The sequence below is a fragment of the Ochotona princeps genome, chromosome 3 (assembly GCF_030435755.1).
Source record: "Ochotona princeps isolate mOchPri1 chromosome 3, mOchPri1.hap1, whole genome shotgun sequence".
Lineage (NCBI taxonomy): Eukaryota > Metazoa > Chordata > Mammalia > Lagomorpha > Ochotonidae > Ochotona > Ochotona princeps.
In genome coordinates this window covers 60,536,334-60,563,956 of record NC_080834.1, presented here as the reverse complement: position 1 = coordinate 60,563,956, position 27,623 = coordinate 60,536,334, and the positions used below count along the sequence as shown (strand labels likewise).

General features: G+C 38.5%; 1 protein-coding gene across 1 annotated transcript; it reads right to left on the bottom strand.

Moving 5' to 3' along the window:
* Positions 1-218: 218 nt before the first annotated feature.
* CHMP2B (charged multivesicular body protein 2B) lies at positions 219-27,334 on the bottom strand. Its single transcript, XM_058661770.1, has 6 exons — positions 26,979-27,334; positions 14,666-14,757; positions 9,394-9,588; positions 4,897-4,999; positions 1,493-1,599; positions 219-1,303 (listed from the first exon to the last, which is right to left on the bottom strand). Exons 1-6 carry the CDS (start codon positions 27,010-27,012, stop codon positions 1,193-1,195), a joined length of 642 nt encoding a protein of 213 aa, XP_058517753.1. The 5' UTR covers positions 27,013-27,334; the 3' UTR covers positions 219-1,192.
* Positions 27,335-27,623: the final 289 nt, after the last annotated feature.

Below are 27,623 nucleotides of genomic sequence, written 5' to 3'. Positions count from 1 at the left end.
GATTACACAAACCTGATCTCATTTAGAGTTTTCACAGTGTTTCAGAATTCACATACTGTAGCATCATTTTAAAAACTGACCTCATTCTAAGCTTCATTTCTAACCTGGTTCTCCATTTTCTCTCATACATACACTAAATTACATAACCACCTTACCTTAAAAATACCTATAACATAATAACACACATCTATACAATAACTTCTGGCAAAGTTGTTTATTTACAAAAAAGGTACTTTTTATTTTAAAAATTTAAACCAAGTTATCATAGTAGCAAGTACTTAAAAGAGAATAATGGCTTCAATTTAGAGGGATCAATATATACAACAGTATGCTTCAAAATTACATGGACATTAAATTGTAATTCACATGGCGAAATTCACATGCAAATCACATGTCCTCACATGGCAAACAGAATAAATTTAATGTTTTATTACTACCAAATGTCATTAATACAGGAGTCCTTTTTGGCTAATTATATTCAACTCAATCACTTTTATAAGCTTTACAAAAGAAAACCTGGATTTTTTTGTGTATGAGGCCTCAATTGTAAAATGTATTCTTTTTTGCCCATTAAAATAATCTAAAGATGTGCACAAAATGCTTGTGCAGTTTAAGGCAGGTGCAGAGCGCATCCTGGAATGTAATACACTTACCAATCACAATGTACTCCCAAAGGAAAAAGAAAGCTCATGACAGATTTTGTTTAACACAAATGTTTAAATAGCATTCTTCTTTTAGATCCCTTAGAAAGAATTTGGCAACTGGACCATCCATGGTCAAAACATGTAACTGTTTACAAAAGACAAGCAACATATATGGAATTGACGATCAATTTTAATATTTTACATGTTTTTAAGTTAGTGTTACTGGCATTTAATGAGGTTTTTTTGTTGTTGTTGTTGTCTTATTCAGTGTAAAAAGATATAGAACCTAGAAACTGACACTTAAGTAATGAAGATACTTTCTCTACACCATGCAGCAATGAAGTCAACATTTTATATATCATCACTTCTAAGTAGTTCTAGTTATAATTCAAACTGTTCCAATTTTTGCATCATTGTCATTCTTTGGCAAAAATTTCATTATAGCCATGTTGCAAATAACTGTTTACTCATGGTGGTGTGTGTTTGTGTGTGTGCCTGGTTTATACTTAATGATTTTCAGTAAGCAAAAAAAAATTGAGTGTTTTTAACTAATCAACTCCTAATGCTTTCAGTTGTCGTTCAATCTCTTCATCGGAGATTGTAGCCTTTGAAGTAGAGGCGGATGGTAAGCTTCGGGCAGCTGATGGAGCTTTGGCCATCTACATTAAAGAAAGAAAAGGAGAAGAAAATGGCTTTATTCAACATACAAGCTAGAATTAAATCTCTACAAAGAGCTTTAGCTTACTTCCAAACCAAGGATAAAAACATGCAGGTAACTGCAAGCCCAAGTTGCATAGTCAGGTGACGAAAGTGCTAGGAGCCATCTCTAGTGAGGCAGACATTCTTACCTTTCCAGAGATTTCAATCCCAATTTCATCAAGAACTTGGTTCACAATATCTTGACTTTCTTCCTCATCATCAGAGCCATCAAAGATGTCATCGAGTGTGTCATTGACTTGGGTGGGGAGGGGGAGAAGAACAAAAGCAGTTACTTTCAAATAGATTTCAGGCTAGGTTTTGCATTTTAGAAGGTAGTCCTTCTTTCACTATATATTTTGCATATTACTGAGGGGAACTGTAGGTACATCAACAAACAGCAAAAGCCATTTTTAAATGTTAGCAAAGTTCATTAATAAGCACATCTTTGAACCCCCAATTCTGAAAGAATATGCATTTCAACATGAATTATGTCATAATAAAAGATCTACAATTCAATCTTTAGTCAATAAAAACTAGGTGAAATCTATAGCTACAAGCTTAAGGTTTTTAAATATGATTCTAGCAACTGTACCCACTGAACTGTTAAACCTAACCAAGAAGAAATATGCAAAAATCAAATACGCTATTAATAACTGGGTGACAATTTACTTTGTATACCCATCGTCACATTTTCAAGCTTTTAAATTTACATTCACTGTACGGGTCAACACTTCTATTGGCTTACTGAAAATGAATGAATGGCTAAGAGGGAAAATTCATGCAACTGGCCCCATAATTCTATTTCCTCCAAATGACTGGAGGAAGACAGACAGGAATAGTGTGATATCCTTGTAACCAAGTTGAAAATGGGCTTCCTAACAAACAATGACTTCCTAAGGAAACAGTCCTTGTCTATGCAACCAGTCAGCAGGACATGTAGGATGCTGACTTCAGTCACTTTAGTAACCAAGCCACGATCTACACGCTAATGGGGCATGACTCCTTGGAAAATGTCTCGCAAAGTGTGGGGCTGGCTAGGGTACACACTGCTGATGTTTATAACCAAATGTATCCTTCAACATAAAATGACAGGCAAACCTCATTATACCCATTATTTTTCAAAGTCGGGACCTTGTAGCGGACAGGCGGATAAAACATGTCGGAGAAAATTTGGGATATTCCAGCACACTGCCTGCTTTGTCTGTACTCCTTAATTTCTATATTCTTCACATTAATCATAAGGCTCAATTTTTAAGATGTCTGATTTGAATACACATGATTTGACATTTAGTCAAACTATGTAAAGTGATTTTGAAAAAGGCTTATGGAGAAAAAAAAAAGGAACTTCACTTTTGATGAAATATAATGAAAATAAATATGTGAATTCCAGTCAGTATCAAAGTGCCCATTCAACTTTGAAGCAGAGTCAAAGGGAATTAACCAATAATTAACCAATTTTTTAAAAAAATTACGATTTGTCAATTTACTTTTGGTGAGTAGGAAGTCACAGAAATAACCTATCAACATGTTCAAAGGTAACCTTCTGAAAAAATAACATCAGTGTGTCATCTGGATCGTAGGGTGAGGGAACAAGGGAGCTGGACAATGCAGGTCAGAGTTCACAAAGATCTGAATGAAGAAGTGTTGCAGAAAATAATCAAATAGAGAGAGAGCTGAAGGTATAATCACAGATTCACACAGATTATTTTGGACAAATATGTAACAAAATAATCAGATATAATTAGGTCCCAAGATTCTTGCTTCCAAAACTTGAATTAACAAAAAAATAAGGAGATATATGACAAAATAAAAAATTCTAAGCAGGTCCAAGCGTTTGGCCTAGGAGTTAAGATAGTAACATCACACATGGGAGTGTACTGTGTTCGGTACCAGTAGCAGAATTGGACTTCATCTTCCCGCCAGGGCAGGCCACCGGAGGCAGTGGTGGCAGTTCCTGTAACTGAATTCTTTCTACACATGTGGGATATTGAGTACCCGGCTCCTGAGTTCAGCTTCACTTCAGCCTGGCCTCGTGAGCATTTACAGAAGAGGCGAGAGGAATGGACCTCTATAACTGTCTCCTTGTCTCTCTGCTTCTTAAATCCAGCCAATAAGTAAATACTGTATTCAACAAATTCTAATTTGAAAAAAGGTATGTCACTTTACATTCTGAATCTGGTTTTCAATTAAAACATGCTCTTTTGTAGAGTACTGAAATATAGATTTAGGAGGGCCTACTGACTTTGAATTACAGCATGATGAAAAACTAATTTCTGTTATAAGATCCACTCACATCTGTAATATCTCTGCTTGATACTATGGTTATTATATAAATAGCAATTTTCCCAGTCATTAAAAATCTACTGAGAATGTTTTGACGAACTGGAACAAAATCATATCTTTTAGTATAGAGGCTTATAGTAAAATCTAAAGAACTTTTGGAACTTTCAAAGATAAATATAAGCAGTACTATACCTTGGGAAAAAGACCTATTGAGATGGCATACTAGAATAATGAGTTTGATAATCCTGATAATCTAATTTATATTATTTTTACACTGAATGCTGCAAAAGTAAAACACCAATATATATGTTTATGTAAACTGGCATGTCCCTCCATGATTGAAAAAACACTAGAAAATTTATTTTTAAAACCATAATGGGAACTTTTAACAAGTAAGCAACAATTCAATGTTGACCAGAGTTGGAGTTCTGTTCTTAGTGAAATGAAAATTTGTGTAGTCTTTTTGGGAAGAAAACCAAAAACCTTATCAAACTTCGTTAATAGTCTAATGGTATTTTTAAAACATTTGAGCAAACAAATACATAAGCATATTATCCCAACTAATATCAAATACAATGAAAATTTTTGAAACAATCTTGTTGAACAACATGAACAGTGTGATAAATCTGGGTATACAAATGTTATATAGTAAAGCTATGTTTAAAAAGACTTCCAAAAAGATGCTTGTCACACTCATATTCTTAAAACACAAGTTAAGATTCACCACTGTACAGGTGACACTTTAAAAGCACTTTTTTTAAACAATGGGCAAACAAAGGACATAAATGTACCACATCATCACCGGACACTGTGGCAGGATAATCATTTCACATGTTATGTTCTTCGTATTTTCCATATTTCCACCCAACTTGCAATTACTTTATATTCAAAAAAGAAAAATAATACTAAATGTTTTTAGTGTAGGTGGTGGGAAAGGAATTTCAGTACGTCCATCTTCAGTCCTTTACTCACGCCGGCTTTGGGCGCAGGAATAACACAAAACTGCTGAGACTAACGTGGAAGAGAAACAAAGCATGACACATACATTTTCCCTCAGTTAAACATTAATAGAATTCTGCACCTTATATATTACCAACTTGAAAATGTACTGAGGCTTTGGCGTAAGTGTCTACCTACAAGCTTGTCCTTATCATTTCCTATTTAACCATTTCTGTCTTCATGAATAAGAATACGAGCTTGCTAGCAAGTCACCTTGGTTAACTCAAAAAATGAGAAAGCTGTAAATTTCATTACAGCATATTAAACTTACTCATTTCTTCAGTCATTTCCATTTTCATGTTTTCCTTCTGGAAATTCTGCATTGTTTGTAATGTCTTCTGTGGATCCATCTTCTTGTTAACTGCTTGCATTGTCTTAACATATGAAAAGATGGACATGAGCTACATAATCATGGAAGCTTTACTATGGAACAAAGTCAAAGTAAGCACATCAAACACGCACAGACTTAAAAGCTACACATCCTGTCACAATCAAATAAAAACTGCCAAGTGTTCTCGAAAAAAAAAAAAATCAGCTCCTGTTTGGAAGCCATTGTTTAACATTACATAACAAAAACCAACATGAAAAGCCTCTTCTGAACAAACAGTACAGAAAGAACCATTAGCAACACAAAATTTATTCCTATTCAAATGAGAAAATTTAATTCACCTGTTATATGGTGTGCAATATCTACATTTAAAATAATTTTTAAACGTTCATTAACATTTTAAACAAAGGGATTAGAGAATATATAATAAACGGATTTGATCTAAAAACGCATTTAACCATGGTTTCAAACGATAAACAAAATTTTTAACAATGTATTTATTTTTATTGGAAAGTCAGATTCATAGAGAGAAGGCGAGACACAGAAAGATCTTCCATCCCTCGATTCACGATTCACTCCCCAAGTGGCCACAATGGCTGGAGCAGAGCTGATCCAAAGCCAGGAGCCAGGAGTTTCTGCTGGGTCTCTCACCTGGATCCAGGGTCTTAAGGCTTTGGGCCATTCTCAACTGTTTCCCAGGCCACAATAGGGAGCTGGAAGGGAAGTGTAGCCGCTGCCGGCACATGAACCCAGCACCCACATAGGATCCTGGCACAGGCAGGAGAGGACTTTAGCCACTAGGGTACTGTACCAGGCCCTAAATTTTTCTGAAAATGTGAAAATTCTCATATGGTTTAGGATTGAAAATTATTTCATTTTTAAAGATTAATTCTATTCACTATGAACATAATTTATTTTCTATATGACACATTTTACCTATATATTGTCTTGTGTGTATATTTGCATTTATTATATAGTTAACTCAGTAAACTAAAATACACTGCAGAAAAGAAGACATGTTGGTTCCAGGGGTATGAAGCCAATGTAGCCTTTCTCAATCTCCATGCATTGCTTCTCTGCAGCCAAGTCAATTTTCAAGTGATACTCCACTCCCCCACACCATGCTTGGCCTAGGAGCCCTAACGTCATCACATGAACTCCCTTAACTGGGCAGTCTCGATTTGCATCACTGCCCTCTAGGTAAGCTAATCCTTTATTTCCCTTATTGTACTATAGTCTGATACTCACGATGATGATGATAAAAGAGAAGCTAATGTATAAAAACCTCTGTGTGCCACACACTGTCCAAGCACTTAAAGTCACACTAAGTGATATTGAAACTGGACAAGTTTTAGGAACAAAAGACTATCGTTTTCTCTATGGTATTCAAATGGAAAACATAAGAATGCAAAGGCTGAATAATTTATACAATGTCACACTGCTATGGAATGAAGTGAGATCTGAACCCAAGCAGTCTTACCCAGAGCTTAAATTCAAAACAATGCAAAAACCTGGTAAAAGTGTTGTTCTATCAGTAAACTGCAAAACCTGTTAAGTGTTCTATAAGTGAACTAAAGTCCATGAAGCTTAAGCTCTTTCCTGCTATTTTCCATTTCATATATATTTTTTAAAGATTTATTTATTTTTATTGAGAAGGCAGATGTACAAGGAAAGGGAGACCTAGAAAGATCTTCTATTTGCTGGTTCACTTCCCAAGTGGCCGCAATGGCCAGAGCTGAGCTGATCTAATGCCAGGAATCAAGAGCCTCTTCCAGTTCTCCCTCATGGGTGCAGAGTCCCAAGGCTTTGGGCCATTCTCGACTGCTTGTCCAGGCCACAAGCAGGGAGCTGAATGGGAAGTGGAGCATCCAGGACACAAACTGGCACTTATATGGGATGCGGCAGTTGCACTAGGCTACCATGCTGGGCCCATCATCCTCATAATTTTTTATGGTTCTTACTAAGCATATAAACAAATATTTTCTGGGGTAGCAAGTTTCTACACAATCCAAGAGAGAATCTGAGTGAGAACATCTGTACACAGCAGGGCCACAGGTGGCATCTTTCCTTAGCCTACCCCTTGAAGTAAACTGTAAATAAGCAACCTTCCTCTGTTACTTTTCTAAGTTAGTCAGTCTGGGTATGTGATTTTCATATACACTCTTTTCTTCAAGTCAAACAAATATTTACTTCTATTTATAAAATCAAAAAAGGAAAACAAAAGTTTCTTGCTTTATGTATTTTTCACTTTAAAATCATTAAGATCCATCAAGAATGAATTAGTGTAGAAAACTTACACTGAATGTATTTCTCTATTTTTTTTTTAAATTTTAAGGTACAAAAAGACAGAAAGGTAATTAGACACAAAGATAAGCTGACAGAATTTCCATCCAATTGGTTCCTCCCCAAACTTAACTCAATCCCTGTTTACAATGATCACACAGCAACACATTTGCCATCTCCCAGGGTGCATTCTGGAAGATGGACTTGGGAGGTGGGGCTGGGAATCAAACTCAGACACACTGATATGCAACAGTACCTTAGAAATGTTCTTAACTGCTAGGCCATATATATATGCTCATCCATATATGCATACTCATATATAAACAGGCATATACTTATTGTTTTAATTGAGGCACGTGCACACGTACACACAGTGCTCTCATTCACTGGTTCACTCTCTGAATATCCAAAACACCGGGTACTGGACCACTCCAATGCTGGCAGCTAGGAACTCCTTCCAGATCTGCTTCCTGGGTGGCGAGAAGCAATTATTATGGCCCACTGCCACTGTCTGTCAGCATTACCACCAGCAGGAAGCTGTAGCCAGGAGCTGGGGCTGAATATCCAACCCAGGCATGTATGTTAATTCTATATATGTATGTCTTTTTCAGCATCTTAGCTGTGAGGCCAAACATCCTTCCTTAACTTGTAAAATGGATGCTTTCCATTTCCACATGACTATAGTACAAAAATCAATGAGAGTTGATTCTAATTCTTTGTGAATTTTCCCACCTGCTAAATACTACACTCTCAAATCAGTATCTGCAGTGCTTCAAAGCTCATTATTGAATGGGCAAAGAGCAGAAAAAAAAATCTGAGAAACTCAACATGATTTTTCCCAGCTGAAATCAAACAGGTTATGCTCTACCTTCTTAACCTTGATACTATAGCCAATTTTCCTCTTCACAACCTACTCATTGTCCTTTTTTTGTCACTGTTGTGCTTTTTATTTACCGCTTTAAATGGGTCTCAAGTGCCCTATCAGTGTGTCACCAAGTATTCCTAAATGAAAGAAGGCATGAAATGCCTTATGCAGAAAAGACATAATGTAAGATATATTTCGTTGAGGTTGACATACCATGCTATTGGTTGTGAGCTAGATGTTAATGAATCACCAATATATATCAAATCCAGTGTTTTCAAACAGAAAAAAAGGTTTTGTAGAGACTGGTTGATAAAATGTTGTAATCAATCCTCAAAAGAAACAAAACTGTATCACCCCTAGAAGCAATGGTTAAGTCATCCGATTTCCAGTATTTCGACCTCAAAGAACGTAACAACCATGAAAAAAAAGGCTTACATACACATACAATTCTCCTGACAAAAACTGGTTTTCTTTTTTGTACTTAGTTTTTCATAATTTCCCCACAGCTAACACCTCATAAGGTTTTTTCAGACTTTGATCTTCTGTAATGTCTTTTGGATTTCTTTTCCAAAGAGTGGTGAGCTCAAGGGTGGCAGTGGAGCGGTATAGTTTGCACAGTGGGGTAGCTTCCTACTCTAGTAGACCTTAAACTCTACCCAACTGAACTGCAGCATCTGTAAAAACAGGATCTCTGCCTTAAATCTCTATAGATTATTCATAGTTTTTCACATACGACAAAACACTCATTATTTATTAAATGTTCAAAAGATGCAGAGTCTATAATCATAATTAAGTGATTATATATGTAGAAAAGTAAAGCATAATTCCTAAGAAAACATTAACTGATAAATCCTTTAACTTAAGTTTGTGTTCTGACACGTTCAGAAAAAATGAATCAAGAGGAAATGACTACTCTATCAAAAATTGGAATTCACATGTTAATAAAAGCAGCAGCTCAACAACTTTTTGAAAATTTAAGGGAAAAAACAAATACTGCTTATTTCAAATTAATAAACTTGTAAGCTTAGTTTGGGAAATGGAAATTCCAAAAACAAGAAATTTTCTATTGCAACATCAAAAGAATCTAGAATTATTTGATTTATCGAGTACTACAACTATCACAATAAAAATAAGACAGATTCTATACCACACTTACATAACCAGGAGGTACTTTTACATTTGATTCAAATATATATTTATATATAATATGTAATGTTATATGTTATATATATTTTATATATATAAAATCTTTAATAAAACTGTAAACTGGTGAATCCAAAGGCCCAACTTACTTTCGCTGTAGTAGACATCGCTCCGGCCATCTTCATCTGAGAATTCATCACTTTCGTTTGTGTGGACATAGAAGTGACTTTTGAACTTACAGCAAAAGTTCTTGTTTTCTGTTTCCTTAGATGCACAAGTTGCTTGGCTAAAACCCTACAAGCATCTTTATTACCAATCTTGGCCATTTTCTTAATTTCTAATTCCTAAAATGGAAAATCACAAGGAGAGAGTTACCTATGACTATTTCTCAAGAGTTTATTACAGATGAATAGATGTTACATCAATGATATATCCTGTATCCATGATCATAACACTAACCTGAGACAATGTTTTCCACATATTTACACAGAAAAGAATAAATAATTACCTTGATCTGCATAAATAAAGCATGTCTCTAAGACAGAACTCAGAAGGAAAAAAAATCCAGAAAAAAAGTCTACTAAAGATTAACTTATTTACTTGAAAGGCAGAGTTATACAGAGAGGGAGAGAGTGGGGCTTCCATCTGCTAGTGCTTGCAAATACTGGCACCAGCCGGGAGAAAGGAGCTTCTTTCCACTCCCTCTCTGGCTCAGAGGACCAGTATTGTGGCCGTCTTTCACTGCTTTCCTGGGTGCATCAGCAGGGAGCAGGATCACAGGTGAACACCTAGGAATCAAACTTGAACCTCTGTGGGATGCTGGCGCTGCAGGCAGTTGCTTTACCCGCCATGCAAATGTGTTAGCTCCCAGAAGGGAAAAAAATCCATTCAGAGCCAGGTGACATGGCTCAGTTGGTTAAATCCTCACCTTGCAAGCACCGTGATCCCATATAGCCACAAGTTTATGTCCTAGCTACTCAAGTTCCTTGCCTGTATCCTGAGAAAGTAGCAGAAGATGGCTCAAAGCCTTGCGATCCTGCACCTGCGTGGGAGACCTAGCAGAGGCTCCTGGCTCTCAGCTTCACATCAACTCAGCTGCTGCCATTGCGGCCATTTAGGGAATGAAGCAGCAGATTGAAGATCATTCTCTCTCTCTGTAAATCTGCTTTTTCAATAAAAGTAAGTAAATTAAAAAAAAATCCATCTAAAAGTCAGTATTGATAAACAGAAACAAAGAGTTGGTAGTAGAGGACAAAAAATGAAAAAGGTGGTAGAATTAAAGCTAAAATAATTATTTAGGTGAAATGCTCCATATGCTATCTCCATTGATAGCAAATTGTCAGATTATGTAATAAATCAAACCCAATAATGTACTACCTGTACAAATCAACATTCAGCATGAAAACAAAGATAGGTAAAAGAATGGCAAACATTGTTAAATTATTTTATATAAATGTTTATCAAAATCTGAGAATCTGGAGTGGCTGTACGAAATTCAAGTCAAATAAATTTTAGACTAAGAAAATAAGAAATATTATCACAAATGAAAAAGAACTAAGGAATCTCAACCTAATTAAATCAGAACAATCCTAAATACGTGTGTATGTATCATAGAACAACTCATCGATGAGACACAAAGTAGGTGTTGCAAGAAGACATTCATTTGATGAGCACCGAGCATTTACAGGGGCTTTAGGTGCACCAAGTATGAGTCTAACCTGCATAGCCAAAACGCATACCCCAAGAAAATTTTGAGGATTAAAAAGACAGACACTAAGTTTCATTTATTCATGATGACATGATCATTTAAAAAAATCTCCTGGAGTCTGCAGAACAGATTATAGTAATAAATGAGTTTAGAAAGTTTACAGCTTATACGGTTTAAGATGAAAATACAAACATGTGACATATACTAGCAATACAAATTAGAAATTAAATTTATTCTTTTTTTAAGATTTATTTATTTTTATTGGAAAGGCAGATATACAGAGAGGAGGAGAGTCAGAGAGGAATTCCATACGATGGTTCACTCCCTAAGTGACTGCAACGGCCAGAGCTGGGCCAATCCAAAGCCAGGAGCCAGGAGCCTCCTCCAGATCTCCCATGTGGGGACAGGGTCCCATAGCGTTGGGCCATCCTCAACTGCTTTCCCAGGCCACAAGCAGGGAGCTGGATGGGAAGCAGGGCGACTGCGATTAGAACTGGCACCCATATGTGATCCCAGAGTATTCAAGGTAAAGACTTTAGCCACGAGGCTGCAGTGGGCCCTGAATTTGACATAAAAATTATAAAACGTGTCAGACTAAATCTAATAAAATTTGTGCAAGACCAATATACTATTGCTTCTTGAAAGAGAAAGACAAATATACTATTGCTTCTTGAAAAAGAAAGAAAAAACAACATGAGAGAAAACACTTCTACCTTTTTAGGTTATACAGGTTTCTGAGGACAGTAAAAGTTAAAGAAACAGGAGAAAATAGTAATATATTGTATCTGATCACATAAGAAAGAAAAACCTTTTGTTCCTCAGAAGACACTTGAGAAAATGAAAGAGAAGACCAGGGAATTGGAGAGAGCATTTCTATTCATACTTCATAAGAAACTTTAAAACTGAATATGTTGGTGTAAAAAATGGCTGAAATATTCGAATAGACACTTTAGCAGATAAGATATGCATATTTCAAACAGCTGTTTAATGATTCTCAGTATCGATAGTGATGTGGGAAATATGGTTTAAAATGATCAAAAGCCTACTAGAATGGCTAAAATTAAAGCCCATCAATTCAATAATGTAGAACAACTGTCGCCAGTAGAGGAAATCTTACATCTACGTTTGAATCTGCTTAGCACTTCCTCAAACAGTTTAACACATGGTTACCCTACAAATCAACAATCTCATTCTTAGGGTAAGACAAAACAAACAGATATATATGTAAACATGGATACACATATATTCTCAAGGATGAACTGTACAACGGAGAGTAGCACATGAGGAAGGAAGATATGTTGCAGCATGCATCTTTACTCCTGAATAAAATGAGGACTCCCAATGAAACTGTTAAATATACCTTGACAATATACTAACTTTTCTACCACTGCCTATATATACAATGCCATAATACACATAAACAGCAGAATGTTGGATTATAACTGTTGTGGAAGGACTATGCTATTGAAATAATATGGGGAACCCCTGCTTGGGATCTACCACATGGGATGGAAGCCCAAATCCTTCCTCGCAGGGTCCAAGGCCATCAGAACAACAGCCAGGAGCCCTGAGCGGTTCGCAGAAACAGAACAGTAAAATTCCTTCGGGACTAGGGAGAGGAGCTTTTTCTGATCTTCACTTAGTTCTAACTTTGGATTCCCACCCTCTTTTGCAAAGACCATCAGGGTCGCTCCAGTGGACCTCCCACCAAAAAAAAAGCAAACAAAAAAAAATTAGAATAGATAGAGAATAACAAGCAAAGCTTAGAACCAGACAGGAAACAGTCAGCGTGGATTCACATATACCTTACTAGGTACAACACAAAGATTAGTTACTCCTCACTAGGGTGTTGAGGAATTCTCTGCACACCCCTCCTAACTCTGTTCTGCACCTCAACTGTTGACATATGCCTTGTCAGAGTTATAAGCCAGTCTAGACTATCCTAAATTCTGCCAGGTTCAGCAAAATTATGCTTCAACACAATAAACTGCTAAATATTAAAATGAAAATAGACACGAGACAGCTGAATAGTACCCTATGGCCATTTTAAGGTGTATAGAAGCTGGTTGTATATAAACTAAAATTGAAATGTCAATGAAGTAGTCACAGGATGTGGTCAAGAATCTGCTTTTTTTAGCATATTGGTTACTCAATACCATGTCAATTAATTCCATAATGTTGTAAATTGCTGTTGATGTTATGTTGGGGCTTTTAATGGATCAGGATGATATTCTGCCAGCTCTACCTTCAGACCACAGATGGTCTCCCCAAGAAACTGTTGAATTTATCTGGACAATAAGATGCTCGACTCTGTGCTTGTTATATGCTTTCAAGGAAAGAATCTTGACTGAATTTGAACTGTACTACTGCAACAAGGAGGAGGAATCCACCATGGGGGAAGGCCTGGGGAAGGGTTGGGGGAATCCCAGAGCCTATGAAACTGTGTCATATAATGCAATATAATTAATAAAAAAATAAAGTTTATTCTCTAAGATATAGAGATTAATAGTTTTAAAAGCATATCAGTAGAGTTGTGAAATGTCACCATTATCTAATTCCATAATATTCTAATCACTACAAAAAGAAACACTGACCATTAAACAACTGCTTTCTATTTCCTCCAAAAAAAAAAAAAAAAAAAAAGAAGAAATAATATGGGGAAAAACAGTGCTGGGAGAGAGAGGGGAGGGAAGAAGGGAGAAGTGGAGAGGGATCATGCACACTAATAACAACAATAAAAAATAGACCCAATAGACACATTCACAGAAAGACTCCTTGAATGTTGACATTACTTATGTTCAAATAAACAAAAGCTGAAGCAACATAAAAATTCACTTGTTGGTAAATGGAGAAACAAACCATGAAACATCCATACACTGAATGATAACCACTAATAAAAATTAATATTGGTACATATAATTCAGGGTAACTTAAAAACAAGTATACCAGGCAAAAGATGCTACACTTTTAAAAGTTCATATTTCACAATCTCATACAAAATTCGAGAAAGATAAACTAATTTACAGTGTCATCAATATCTGACTCACTGGGCAGAGGAGGGACAAGGAGGGTTTGGTAGAAGGCACCCCAAGAGGATAAGGAAGCCTCTGGGGGTGGTGGAAATGCCCATTTGACTATAGGGATGATTCCACGAGTCAATACACGTGCACACACTTAAACATATTACACTTAAACATGTAATATGCTGCTTGCCAATATGCCTCACCATACATTTAAAAACTAGCATAAATGTTTAAAGATAAGTCAGGGTAGTCTAACAAGAAAAAACAAAAGCATATCTGCTGTGTCTGCTGACTTAGACACTAGCTTTAAAGCGAAGCAAGACACCCAAGAATTCATGTGATTATATTTTGCTACTCTCTCATTTCCCATGACTATTCTATCTACGCTGCAAAGTAAGAAGTCGGTTCTATTTTATGCAATATTTCCTTGTAGGCATTTATGAGGTATGCAGCCTGAAGAATAATTTGGTCCCATAATCAGCAGAATACACTGAAAGAATCCCAATAAAAGTCAGCAGGCTGACACAATAAAGAAAGGTAAGCAGAAAACACAGGAAGGCATTAAATGCCATGCTTTAGTCAAGCAAATTACTTACCACCTGTCATGTGCCTTTTTGCTAGTTAGCTAATTACTGCAATAATTTCCAAATTTGTTTGAAAAGTTACACTGAAATGTAATGTTCTACTTACCAGCTGTTTCTCTTGTTTCTCTAAAGCTGCTCGGTCTCTGACTATAGCTCTCTGCGTCCCTCGTAATTCTCTATTCTGTTCCTTTATTACATCTGAGAAAATCACAAAAGAACCCAAATTAATGAGTTGTATAATTTTGTTTAATATACTTTAAAATATTAGGCTTGAAGCTCCCAAGATAAAAAAAAAAGAAACAGAATTATATAGGTGCTAAAATTTTCTTTCAGTTTAACATATTAAATTATTAAATAGTAAAACTTGCAGTATAACTATATGAAGAACAGACAGAAGATGGAATTTTGTTAGATATCCCTGTAGTTGGAGGTTTAGCCAAAAGTAAACGTTAAATCATGATACAACATATCTTAAAGAAATGATTACTATCATCGATTGATTAGTAATAATTAATAATGTTCTATGCAGTACATCTCTCACACACAGGTCATATATTTACTTTTTTCCTACAGTAAGTCATAACATAGTAAAAGAGTAAACATTCCAATGAGGCAGATCCAAGTTGGAATCCCATCTCTGATATTTGATAATTACACAGTTACACAAGATATTAAGATATTGTATCTTGCAAAAAATAGTTGACATGCTAAGTCTAACTCATTGTATTCCTATTCATAAAGAATGAATTTTAAATGAGAAAATAATATGTAAAACATCCACTAGTACCCAACCAATTATAATGTCTTTCTAATTTCTCTTAATGCATTTGGATTCTTCAGTGTTCCCTTTTGAAGAGCTGAAGGATGACCCCAGGTCTGACGGACCTAGGTCACACTGGCAGCCAAGTAGTAAACCCAAATTTGTACTCAAACACTCCAGGTCTTGAATCAGTGATCTTCACCACAACACTAAATCAATGTACAGAGAGAGGGAGACAAGGAGAGTTTCCATCTGTGGGTTCACTTCCCTAATGTCTGCAGTGCCAGCACAGGGCCAGGTTAAAGTAAGGAGCAGGCGCTTCAGCAAGTTCTCCCACATGGATTCAGGGGCTGAAGTACTTGAGCTTTATTCTTTTCTTACGCCATTAGCAGGAAGCTGGATCAGAAGTGGAGCAGCTGGGACTTGAACCAGTACCATATGGGATGTCAATATTACAGGTGGAAGCTTGATGGACTATGCCACAGTGAGGGGTCCCAACAAATGTTCAAATTACAATACATAGGAGTAACTGCATGAAAATTACAAATTTTACCACACAAAAGAACATAATCAAGGGAAAAGACAACATACAGAAAGGGAGAAAATACTGCAAGTTATATATGTGATGACTCTGGTACTCAGAAGACAGAAGGTATTCTTACAATTCAAGAACAAAAGACAATCCCATTTTAAAATTGTCAAAGGGCTCGATTAAACACATCGCCAATGAAGATACATGAATTGCCAGCCCAGCACAGTGGTGTAACACGCTAATCCTCCTGCTGCAGTACTGGCAACCCATACAGATACTGGTTCATGTCCCATCCAATTCTGATGTAGCTCCCAGCTTATAACCTGGGAAAGCAACAGAGGATGGCTTAAGGCCTTGGGCCCCTGAATCCATGTGAGAGACCCGAAAGAAGCTCCATGCTGCCGACTTCAGATTGGCTTAGCTTGTCATCAGGGGAGTGAACCAGCAAATGGAATGCCTCTCTTTGTTTCTCTCTCTTTCTCTTTGTGTGTGTGTTGTGTCTCTCACTTCAAATTTGCCTTTTTAGTAAAAACAAATAAATAAATAAATGGTGTTAGAGAAGATACACAAAGGGCATTGCTTCCTTGTGTTTATCTAATCTGATCTTAAAGGTCCCCATTTCCCAATACAATCAAATTTCAATATAAGTTTTGGAAGAAAAAAAACCCGTATTCAAACCAAAGCAGTAAGTTAAATTTTAACCAGATAATTAACACAGGTGCACAGCAGATGCTAAAAGCATGACTGTTAAGATACAGAATTTTATTAACACATACATTTTCTCATGTCTAGGGTAGCATAATCAAAAATTTAAATTTGGTTTTTGTTGCAGTTTCCTGGAACAGAGGGACTAAAAGGTTTGTCATTTCCTGAATGACAGGAATGTGTATTGCTACTTCAACAAGTCTTTTTCTACCACTCCTGAGTATATATGAACAAGGAGATTTGTGGGTCAGGGATGTTGATCACCCCTATAGGATGAAGTTGGTCACCTCAAGACAGGACTCTAAAGCACACCTCAAGGCCAGGCCTCAAAGGAAGAGCAGTGCTGGACAATGGGTTATAAACACTTTTTGAACAGAGATCCTGAGAGTTTCCTAGTGCTTGAACACAGAGATTTGCTCAGAAGGTAGTCCAGTATGCCAGTGCACAAACTGTGCCCATCCGACTCTATCCCCACACACTGAGACATCTTCCATTTGGGTATTCCTGAACTACACCCTTTATGGAAAGCAAAGTAGTTTCTGAGTTCTAAAAGTTGCCCTAGATAATTATCAACCTTGAAGAAGGAGTTGTAGGAACACCTAGTGAGTCAGAAGTACAAGCGGCGATCTGGCACTTGTTGGGCATGGCATCTGAAACGGAGGTAGTAACTATGGCACTGAGCTGTGAGCTTACAGCATCTGCTCTAACATCAGATTATTACCTTTGGAGTTAAACTGAATTCTTAGAAAACTAACTAGTGTTCAAGATTCAGATTTCAAACTATATATCCAGCTTGGTTGCAAAACAAAATTATGACATATGACTTTAACAAAAAGATGTGACTTAATAAAAATAGCTTGGCTTCACTTTTTAAAATTTTATGTCACTGTGTGTAGCCTGTCACCGTATATCATAAAAGGAAAAATAAAGAAAATTAACTGCTGCATATTCCACAGCCTCCTAGTTGTTAATAGACCTATTAATATTTAAACAGTTCTAAGCTATAAACTCAGAGCAGCTAATGTTATGCACTAAAACACAATCATAACACTTTAAAACATATTATGGTAAGTAGCAAAAGATAGTAAAACATATTTTCATATAATGGTAATATCCCATAAAACAAACAAATGACCCTTTAATTATCTTTTAACAATTCCTATTTTAACATCACATTTCACTATTTGATCTTTCATATAATTCAGAAAGGATACTATGCATGGTTCTGAACACTTATAATGTTTCTTCAATAACGTTTATTTTACATTGGCCTTAATTTTTAGTCAGTCTGATTTTTGTTCCAAGACTGCAAGTTCTTTAAGAATAGAAGCTATAGTTATTTGTCTATTTACCTTACTTCATGCTGAATACTATCAAAGAGCAGTAGTGTTAGGGATCACAAACATATGTGTATGTGTGTAAAATCTGAGCAACAATACAATAGATATCTTTCTACAGTGGAAACACAGAACACTGAATTAACTACTTCCCTTATCACTTGCTCTCCCCTCTTTCCAGTTGGAATAAAAACAATGACAAAAATGTTCAAGGCGCTGTTAACATCTTGCAGAACAGGAGTCTCTGGATCCTGTCCATTCTCTGCTTCTCTTCAATCCCATACTTCTTCCCTTCCTCGCTTCCTCCCTTTGCTCTCTTCCTCCATTCTTTCCTCTTTTCCCTCCCTTTCTCTCTTTCTTTCTTTCTTTCTTTTTCTCTTTCTTTCTTTCTTTCTTTCTTTCTTTCTTTCTTTCTTTCTTTCTCTTCCTTCTAAGATTTATTTATATTTTAATAATTTGAACGGCAGATTTACAGAGAGAAGAGATAGAGACAGGGACAAAGATATCTTCCATCTGCTGGTTCACTCCCCAAATGGCGAAAACTAGAATTTAGCTGATCTGAAGCCAGGAGCCAGACACTTCTTCAGGGTCTCCCACATGGGTGCAGGGGTCCAATGACTTGTGCTGTCCTTTGCCAGGATGCCACCAGCAGGGAGCTGTGTTGGAAATGGAGCAGCCAGGAACAGAACCTGAGCCCACATGGGACAATGGCACCACAGGCACAGGATTAGTGTGCTAAGCCACTGGACTGGCCCCTCTCTACTTCTTTCTTTAGACATAAGTGCTATGTATTGAATTTTCCATGCTCTAGCACCTTAACATGTGGCTCTGCTTTGAAGTGCTTCATAATAAGTGGTAACAAGAATACTCCAAATTCTGAAAATGTCAGAGGTGCATGGGTATGATTTTGGCATGGCCTTTGTTACAATTCATTCAAAATGACCACAAGGATGCCACAACCACCACTCTCTCCTTACCAGTTTTCAGTACAACACTTAAGGGAATGCCACATAGGCCATTTCAACATCCAGCATGAAAAGCTTACTTCAAACCTTTCAGGCTCCTCGTACGGACAGAAACACCCATGTCTACATTAAAGTGGTAAGACCATAGGCTCAAGCTTCGAATTTAAGAAGATAAAAAACACTAAAAGGCTTCGCATTCTTTGGTTCTGAATTAAGACTTATCTACTTAAAAAAACATGTCAAAAACCAAAACAAAACAAAGATTCTCTGTTGTAGTCCCCATGCTGAGTGTGCCTCAGAGGCCAGTGTGTTAGACATCTGGTACCCACAGTGGTAGCATCGGGAGGTAGTGAAAGCTTCAGCAGCAGGGGTTCAAGGGGCTGTGGGCCCCTGCACAGATGTCCTGGTGCAGGTTCTGTATATGACTACCTGAGCTTTCACAAGAGGCCGTCATTAAGCCTGGGTGTGGATCCACCTGCTCTGTGAACCTGAGCACACCATGGGACCCCTCCTCTGCATGTGTGCCACCCTACCATGGCGCCTTCATCAGAGCCTGAATCATCTCCCCTGGACTTGCAGCTAATCATGGCTCTCTCGTTGTACTAATGAAAAGCTGATAAATACAGTTTCCCTTTTAGTCCAGTGCAGCTACAGCAGTTTGAAACCAATCTCCAACTTGAATTACGGCTGTCCTTGTTGCATCCAGCTCATTTACATAAATTTACAAATATCAGAACAAAATACAAAGAGTAATTATTGACTATTAACATGGACATTCACTAACTTCAGAGGAACACTGTTTAACGTGTCATACTTCGGCAGCAAAGCACACAGCCTGTCTCAAGTTTGCACCTCTGTTCACAGTGACTTCTGACTTCTGGCATATATCACACCATCTAGGAAAATTTTCAACCTGGTCCAATGGCAGCATCCACTATATCATAGCCATACTGTATTATCTGTTCTACTATGAGGTCATATCAAACTTTATAATCTAATAAATCATATTTTCTGCTTTAAAATCTGTTTCTTTTAAGATCAAAAAAATATTTTGGGGGACTGGCACAACGACTCAATAGGCTGATCCTTCATCAGTAAGTGCCAGCATCCTATATGGTGCTGGTTCATGTCTCAGCTGCTTGACTTCCAATTCGGTTCCCTGCTACAGCCTGGGCAGGCAGCAGAGGACGGCCGAATACTTGAGCACCTGAGCTCCAGCCACTGCAACCATTTGGGGAGTGAACTAGAAGATTGAAGATCTTTCTCTCTTTGCTTCTCTATGTAAATCTGCCTTTCAAATACAAATAAATAAACCTTTGAAAAAGGAAAACAGAAAAAAAAAATTTTGTCAATGTAATTCTACAGTCTATCAAAATGTTCTTAGGTCCTGCTTTTCCATCTCTATTAACTGGCTCTGGGACAGAAATTTCCAGAGAAGGATCTTCTTCAAGGAAAGTTGTCCAGTTAGAGCCAGGGCACACCATGTTGAGGCACCACCCGCAACAGCAGCATTCCATATAGACACTGGTTCATTCACAGTCTGTTCTACTAATCTGCTCCCTGCTAATGGCCTGGGAAAGCAACAAAAGATAACCTCAGTGTTCGGGCTCTTGCACCTATGTGGGAACCCTCAAGGAAGGCCCTGGCTCCTGGTTTCAGCCTGGCCCATTACCGGCCATCACAGCCATCTGGGGAGTGATCCCAGAGGGAAGATGAGAGTCTCTCCCCACCTCTCTGTAACTCTTTAGACTTAATTAAGAAATTTTAAAAAAGAAAGAGGAAAAGAAAAGTGTTGTGACTTGAGTCAAAGTGACCTGATGGAGCTCATTAACAAATAAGGAACTAGAATGTGAACATGGCTTCAAGGGACATGCCATCTTCTTACACTGATGGGGACGAATTGTTCTGGAATATTACAAGCTCAAAGCTGAGGTGTCAAAAGATACTATTTCCAGATTGTACCCGTTCTGGGAACCAGATCTAGTGGAGGGGGGATGAAAATGACAATGAGAGTAGTAACAAGAGCAAAGTTGATTATGAAAACCAAACTTCATTTCTCAGGCTTTGCAAATGGCTTATCAGCAACCTACAGAATATTATCAGCTTAAACAAATCAAATTTAATAGTAATTAAAGAGTGTATATGTGTATATATACATACAGCTATGGAAAGCAGAACGGACAAGATTATGCCAACAACTTTACATACAATCAAGGGCATCAATATATTTCAGACTGAAGCTAAACATGAAAAACTCAGCAGGACCTCTTTGAAAGGAAGAGGCAAAATACTAAGCAGAAACCAGGGGCAATTCCACGGCAGCAGAAGAAACAGCAATGAGATAGACGTCCATGTTTTCTCTCCTACTAGTAAGTCCTAACAGCCACTCAATCCACAAGGAATTATTCAAGTGTATGATTAAAATGTAAGTGTTACAAGAGGTGAAAGAAGGTCCTGAAAGGAAACCTGTCAGCAGACCTTGGCGTGTCATTTGATCCTCAAAGACCAAGGCAACATGATCACAGCTATAATCCAGGAAACTATCCAAGGGCATTTTTACTGATTTTAGAGAAATGTGGTGACAAGAGGAAAAGGCCCTGTAGAACAAAGCGACTTGGTGTCATGCTGAGGATGCGGCAGTCCAGAGAGAAGGGATATCCCTCCAGAAACACCTGTTTGTAAAACGAATACTGCTCAGCAGGTGGACTGCAGTCCTGAGGCCCACATTCCATTACGTTCCTTTGGTGTGCCAAGAATGTTGGTGTCAAAAAGAAACACAAAATGTGGGTTTTAAAACACTGAAAACAATGTGCACTAAATGGATACACAGCATGCAAAAACAGATGTGAATAATACTAGAACACCATGACAATGCTGTCTTTTACTCTGTAGGACAAGATCTAAAAAGTTCCATGTTCATATAATGAGATTTTATTTCTTAACATATCTTGAAATGAGGAATGGCAACTCATCTCTTGAGAAAAGATGTATTCCCAACTGGTGAAAATTTCACAGATTCTTAACTCTGCACAATTAGCACATATGAATGAGAAGAAATTCAACCTAATAAATCTGCAAAGCATTTAAAAGAAACACCTACAAGACCTATCTGAAGAGTGGATGGAAAAAACTATCAATCAAACCCACAGGTCAATTTGCTGTGGATATACAGCGCATCGTTTCTTAGCCATTGGATAAACCTTGAACAATTCTTTCTATTTCTATATTCAAATCTATTCATTCACTATCTATTCCAAGAGATTTCCTTGAACGTAATTAGTAGCCCTCTATTTAGTAGCCTTTTCTTAGAGGTTTACCGTCCCTGTCTCTGTAAACACATCATTCAAGTTCCAAAGAAAGCAATCTTCTACCTGTGAGAAATTTGACCTTGCTAACTAGAGCTGACCTTGTCAGGTCAACCCAATGCATGTTCATTGTACAATGATCAATGAAAGGTTACAGTCATAGAATACATAGATTCTTACAACTTTGGTATACTCCATAAAACTCAACTGAGGGCCCTGTGCGGTTGCCTAGCTAAAGTCCTTGCCTTGAATGCACCAGGGTCCCATATGAGTGCTGGTTCTAACCCCGGCAGGCCCGCTCCTCATCCAGCTCCCTGCCTGTGGCCTGGGAAAGCAGTCAAGGACAGCCCAAAGCCTTAGGACCCATGCACCCTTGTGGGAGACCTGGAAGAAGCTCCTGGCTCTGGCTTCAGATTGGCTCAGCTCCACCCGTTGAGGACCCTTGGAGAATGAACTATCAAACAGAAGATCTTCCTCTGTCTTTCTTCCTCTCTGTATATCTGCCTTTCCAATAAAAATAAATAAATCTTAAAAAAAAAAAAAACTCACTTGAGAGTCACTGGGCTTGTGTCTCCTGGACCTAGGTCACTCACATTCTACCCTAAATAAACCTTACACTAATGTTTATAAAGAGCATTTTTATTTCAGTTGACACAGACCTCAATAAACTAAGACAAGCTGTAAGAAATGTCATTTCCCCTTCCATTAATAGAGTCCCTCAATGTATCACTAAATGTATTCTAAATTGATAGTGTGTGCTAATAACGTGGATGTAGATCTTTTTTATACTCTGGATACTAGAAACACAACTTTTAGATATTAAACACAATTACTCAGGGAGTTAAGATTTAAATTATGACTAATGACTACAAAACTCTGTAAACACAATATGTAGAAAAGACTTAAGATAATATAATACAGCTTTGAAAGTGGGAAGATTCAGCTTTGAGTCCACATAAGACAACTGAGAAATTACAGATGCTAACACAGGAACACAATTTTGTGTTGACATACTCAACACATTTTGAGGTGTCATCAGAGAAAATTGCCTGCAGCAAGCAAATAATCTGAGATAATTCAGGTTACCCAGAGAAAAGGAAACAACAAATTGAATTCTAGGCATTAATGCATCATTAGCAAAAAGATATGCCAGAGAAAAAGTCGAAACTAATGAAAAGAACAGTGCAGCTGGCAGTCAAAAGCCCACAGATTTAGTAAGGGCTAGGTCAGAATCACACATACATTATGAAAGAGTTTCCACTTGACTCTGCTGGTTCTAGAATTTCAATACTGCTGCCTCCCAGGGTGTTGTTTAACAGAAAGCTCGAGTCAAGAGTCAGAGCTGGGAATCCAATCTAGGCCTTCCAGTATAGACATGGCGACTTAATCAGTGTCTTAAATACTAGGCTAAAATGTCTGCCTCTAGAATTCACTTTTGATCTAAACAAGATATCATGAAGTATGTAACAACAGAGTGGAGGGTATTGGAGAATCAAAGAAGTAGAATAGGACACATCAGTACATCTTCATAAAGGCACACAGCACAAGGTGCAAATCAAAAGTTGAGAATCTGATCCACTTCACAGAAGCAGCAAAGCCAATGTGCCCGAGAACTGATCACCAACAAGAAAACAATGCTAGCACATCAAGTTCTGCATCTGATGCTCAGGGGCTATGAAGTCTTGGATACGCTACTTAGTCTTGTCTCTTAAGTTCTTTATCTATAAAATGGGGATAATAACAGTAGGTACCTCATAGGATGTGTGGGAATTAAATACCACTACATGTACAATGCTTAGCCCTGTGCTAGGTTAGAGTTGGGTCTCAAATTTGTCTTCACTGATAGTGCTTAAAGCACTTCATTTTTTTTTTTAAAGATTTATTCATTTTATTACAGCCAGATATACACAGAGGAGGAGAGACAGAGAGGAAGATCTTCCGTCCGATGATTCACTCCCCAAGTGAGCCGCAACGGGCCGATGTGCGCTGATCCAAAGCCGGGAACCTGGAACCTCTTCCGGGTCTCCTATGTGGGTGCAGGGTCCCAATGCACTGGGCCGTCCTCAACTGCTTTCCCAGGCCACAAGCAGGGAGCTGGATGGGAAGTGGAGCTGCCGGGATTAGAACCGGCACCCATATGGGATCCCGGGGCTTTCAAGGCGAGGACTTTAGCCGCTAGGCCACGCCGCTGGGCCCAAAGCACTTCATTTTTAAGAGGCAGGTTTAGTTATGCATTGATGACAAGTCCGGATGGAATCCTGATTTACAGTTTCATAATTAGCTTGGAGTATTACTTCACATTGGGGAAGGGGAGATTGGGCAGGGGGGTGTTGGAGAATCTAGATAAACACATTACACTTTATAAACTTATGTATCCTACACATCAGTAAAAGGAAAACCAAGTACTCAATTATAATCTCAAATCCAGGAATCTGTTCAATGTATGACGTATACCTCTCATTAATTTCTGGAACAAAGTATACAGAGACTTGTTCATCTTTGTGTCAAAAATGAATTAAACAGAACTGGAATAGTAATAAGCGCTGTAATGCTGTCTCCCTTTTTACTTTACAAGTATGCTATTCTTTAGTGATACAGTGTATAACTCTTCCAGCCAATCCAAAGAGACAGCAAGATTCAATTATTCCCCAGATCTACAAGCAGTTATATATTTTCCTTATTCTCATATATTAGAATTTCATTATGGCTGGAACAGATAAAAAAATCAGCATACAGTAAAAGATCTTATGATCAACAGTCAACACATCCAAGGATCCGACAGAAATGCATGAAAATACATTAAATTTCATAATATATAGCCTCATTACTTTTAAGAACAATGTTGTCACCTTTAAACAAACAGGAATCCTTCCTTTTAATAAAACAAGGAGTAAAAACATCAGTGGAGCTCTATATCAAAACAATGAAAATACAGATCCGTAATGAAGATGTGGTTATGATTGAAACTGACAAGGTAAATGAAGAAAACAGCAAGCATGCAAGTTGGCCAGCTGTAGTAAAGAACATGATAAACGAATTTATACTAGAAAATGACACATACAAATCTACAATTCAGTGGTAGAGTTCCTAGAAAAAATCCTTAAGACTCTTTTTTTTTCTCACAAATTCATATATTCAGTAAGAAGAGAATTTCATGGAGGAATTAACTCACTGTGCTCCTGTCTATTCTTCCAGCTCTTCACAATTCAATTTTGTACAACAGTCCCTAGATTCCCAACAGCCCCAGGAAGCACTGAAATTTATGCTTTCAAGGAGAACCCAAGTATCTATGTAATTGTGTCACATAATACAATGTAATTACTGAAGTTAAATAATAAACAATTAAAAAAAAAAGTCAAAAAAAAAATATTTGACACCAAGCAAAGAAAACAGGCTGTTAAGTTCAATGTTAAAAAAAAAAAATACTCAATTTATAACAAGACAGTAAGAGAGCTCAAATCAACTTCCCCTTGTTTAGTAAATTTTCACATGTGAAATGCAAAGAAAAATTCTCACCATATCAACTCTAGCAAAAAGTATTTTACAGCACCTAGGAAGTACTACAAAATAACTGCAGATCACAATTCGAGTACTGAAAAACTGAGGAAAAAGTGTCAATAATCAAACAGCGTTCATAGGAAAAACACACAAGCAATCCCATCTCACATGAGATCACACTAAGCTGGTGGCCAAGCAGGTTTTGTGAATGGGACCTCTCAATAAATAAAAAGCCAATCAAGCCCACCCTCCCCAAATTGCAGCCATTCAGAGGAAGCAAAACTGCCTTGGGCTAAATGAGGGGTGAAATGGCATGTGCTCTAGTGAAAGGTAAAGTGGCTGGGCAAACAGCACGTCTTTGTTATCCTCCCCAAAATAATTTTGCTAGCACTGGACCAGTCTACACAAAGGAATGCAGGAGTTAAGCCTGGGCCTGGACACTCGGTACCAATCACAGTCTCTCCTTTTGTGGCTGAGACCCTTACAAAGAAGTGATTCTTTGCCTCAACAAGCAACAACCTAGAACCTAGACTCAACACGATTTGTAAATAACTTGAATCGATTTATTTTGCTGGTACCAGGCATTGAAAAGACCAAAACCAGCCATAGTTATGTAAACATACAAGCATTGCCTATAAACAAAACTTGGGCATTCCAATGCATTTGCTTTTTTTTTCCCTCCGGATATGATATGGAGTTATAGATCGAAACAATGCAGGTATCAGTAACATATAAGCTTCTGCTGTGGATAATATCCATAATATCTTTTTTTGTTTGTTTTTAGTTAGCCAAAGAGAACCAGAAGTGAGATAATCCATTAGGAATATTAAACCCAGACACTCCCCAGGGGTTCCTACTGCTTTTCCAATGGAATCCATCAGTAGCAGCACTCACAGCTCTGCTGACGCAGGTGTTCCCAACTGGGCAAAGGGGTCCAAACCCCAAGTCCAGGTGGCAACTCGAGGCCCTCCTCCCACCCCCACACGTAGGCTTCCGGTTTGGAAATCTTCAACAAGTTCATCTCCAAACCGAAGGTCAGACACATCGTGCAGAGGATGGCAACGGGGAAAATGTGCTAAATCGCCCATCCCGATGCACGCAGGGCCGGGCGGCACAGCCTCCCCGAAGCACTAAGGATACTAACTACAGCCATCACGAGTGTGGGGTGTGGGGGGAAGCCGGGCTGCCCACGGCGGTCACGGACAGGACAGTCACGGGAGACGTGACGCAGCGAGGCCGGTCACCTGTGGGGCCGCCAGCCCAGCCCCGCCCCTCGGGCCGCAGCCGAGGAGATGCAGAGCCCGGCCGCGAACTCACCATCCACCGTCTTCTTCTTGAAGAGGGACGCCATGGTCAGGGACCGCGCCCCGGCTCGGCCCGGCTCGGCCCGGTTCGGCCTGTGACTGCCAAAGAAGAGGAGGGGAAAGACAGAGCCTTGAAGGGTTTGAAGTGGCGGACTGGACACACGGCAGCAACGGCGTAGGACTGTCCGGCCGGACCTGCGGAGGGCGTGGACGTCCGGAGCTCCCGCACGTCCGGAGCTCCCGCAGCCGCGTCCCCGGCGCTCAGGTGACCGGGAACTAAGACACTTTTTGGAGAAGTCACTTCTAGGCGGCGCCTGCGCGCTCTGCGGCTGGCGCCTGCGCACTGAGACGCTGAGGCCGCGCCGCTGCCCTCACTTCAGTGGCTGCCCATTCCTCCAGCTTTCCGGGGGGTCTCTTCCACGGCACCCCCAGACCTTTTAGTGGGTTGAGGAGCGTGGTGAACGCCCAGGGGCTTTTGTGCTGAATGCGGTCAGGGATAAGCCTCGCTTAGCCTTCTTCCTTCTTCTCCCAAGGGAAGTTTGAGTCTGTGGCCCCCCGGATCCGGACAGGTGTGAGTCGTCCCGGCTGACTAGATGCGGTTGCTGTCGGAACTGTGCGGAGAGGTGCGGGTCTGGTGAGCTCTGCGCCCTGGGCTGGT

Bases quoted from the DNA above. Each gene is read 5' to 3' on its own strand.
- CHMP2B (XM_058661770.1), bottom strand. From the start codon at position 27,012: ATGGCGTCCCTCTTCAAGAAGAAGACGGTGGATG. The intron at 9,589-14,665 runs GTAAGTAGAACA...TTTCCATTTTAG, and splicing joins AGAAACAAGAGAAACAGCTG to GAATTAGAAATTAAGAAAAT. The intron at 1,304-1,492 runs GTAAGAATGTCT...TCTTTAATGTAG, and splicing joins GGATTGAAATCTCTGGAAAG to ATGGCCAAAGCTCCATCAGC.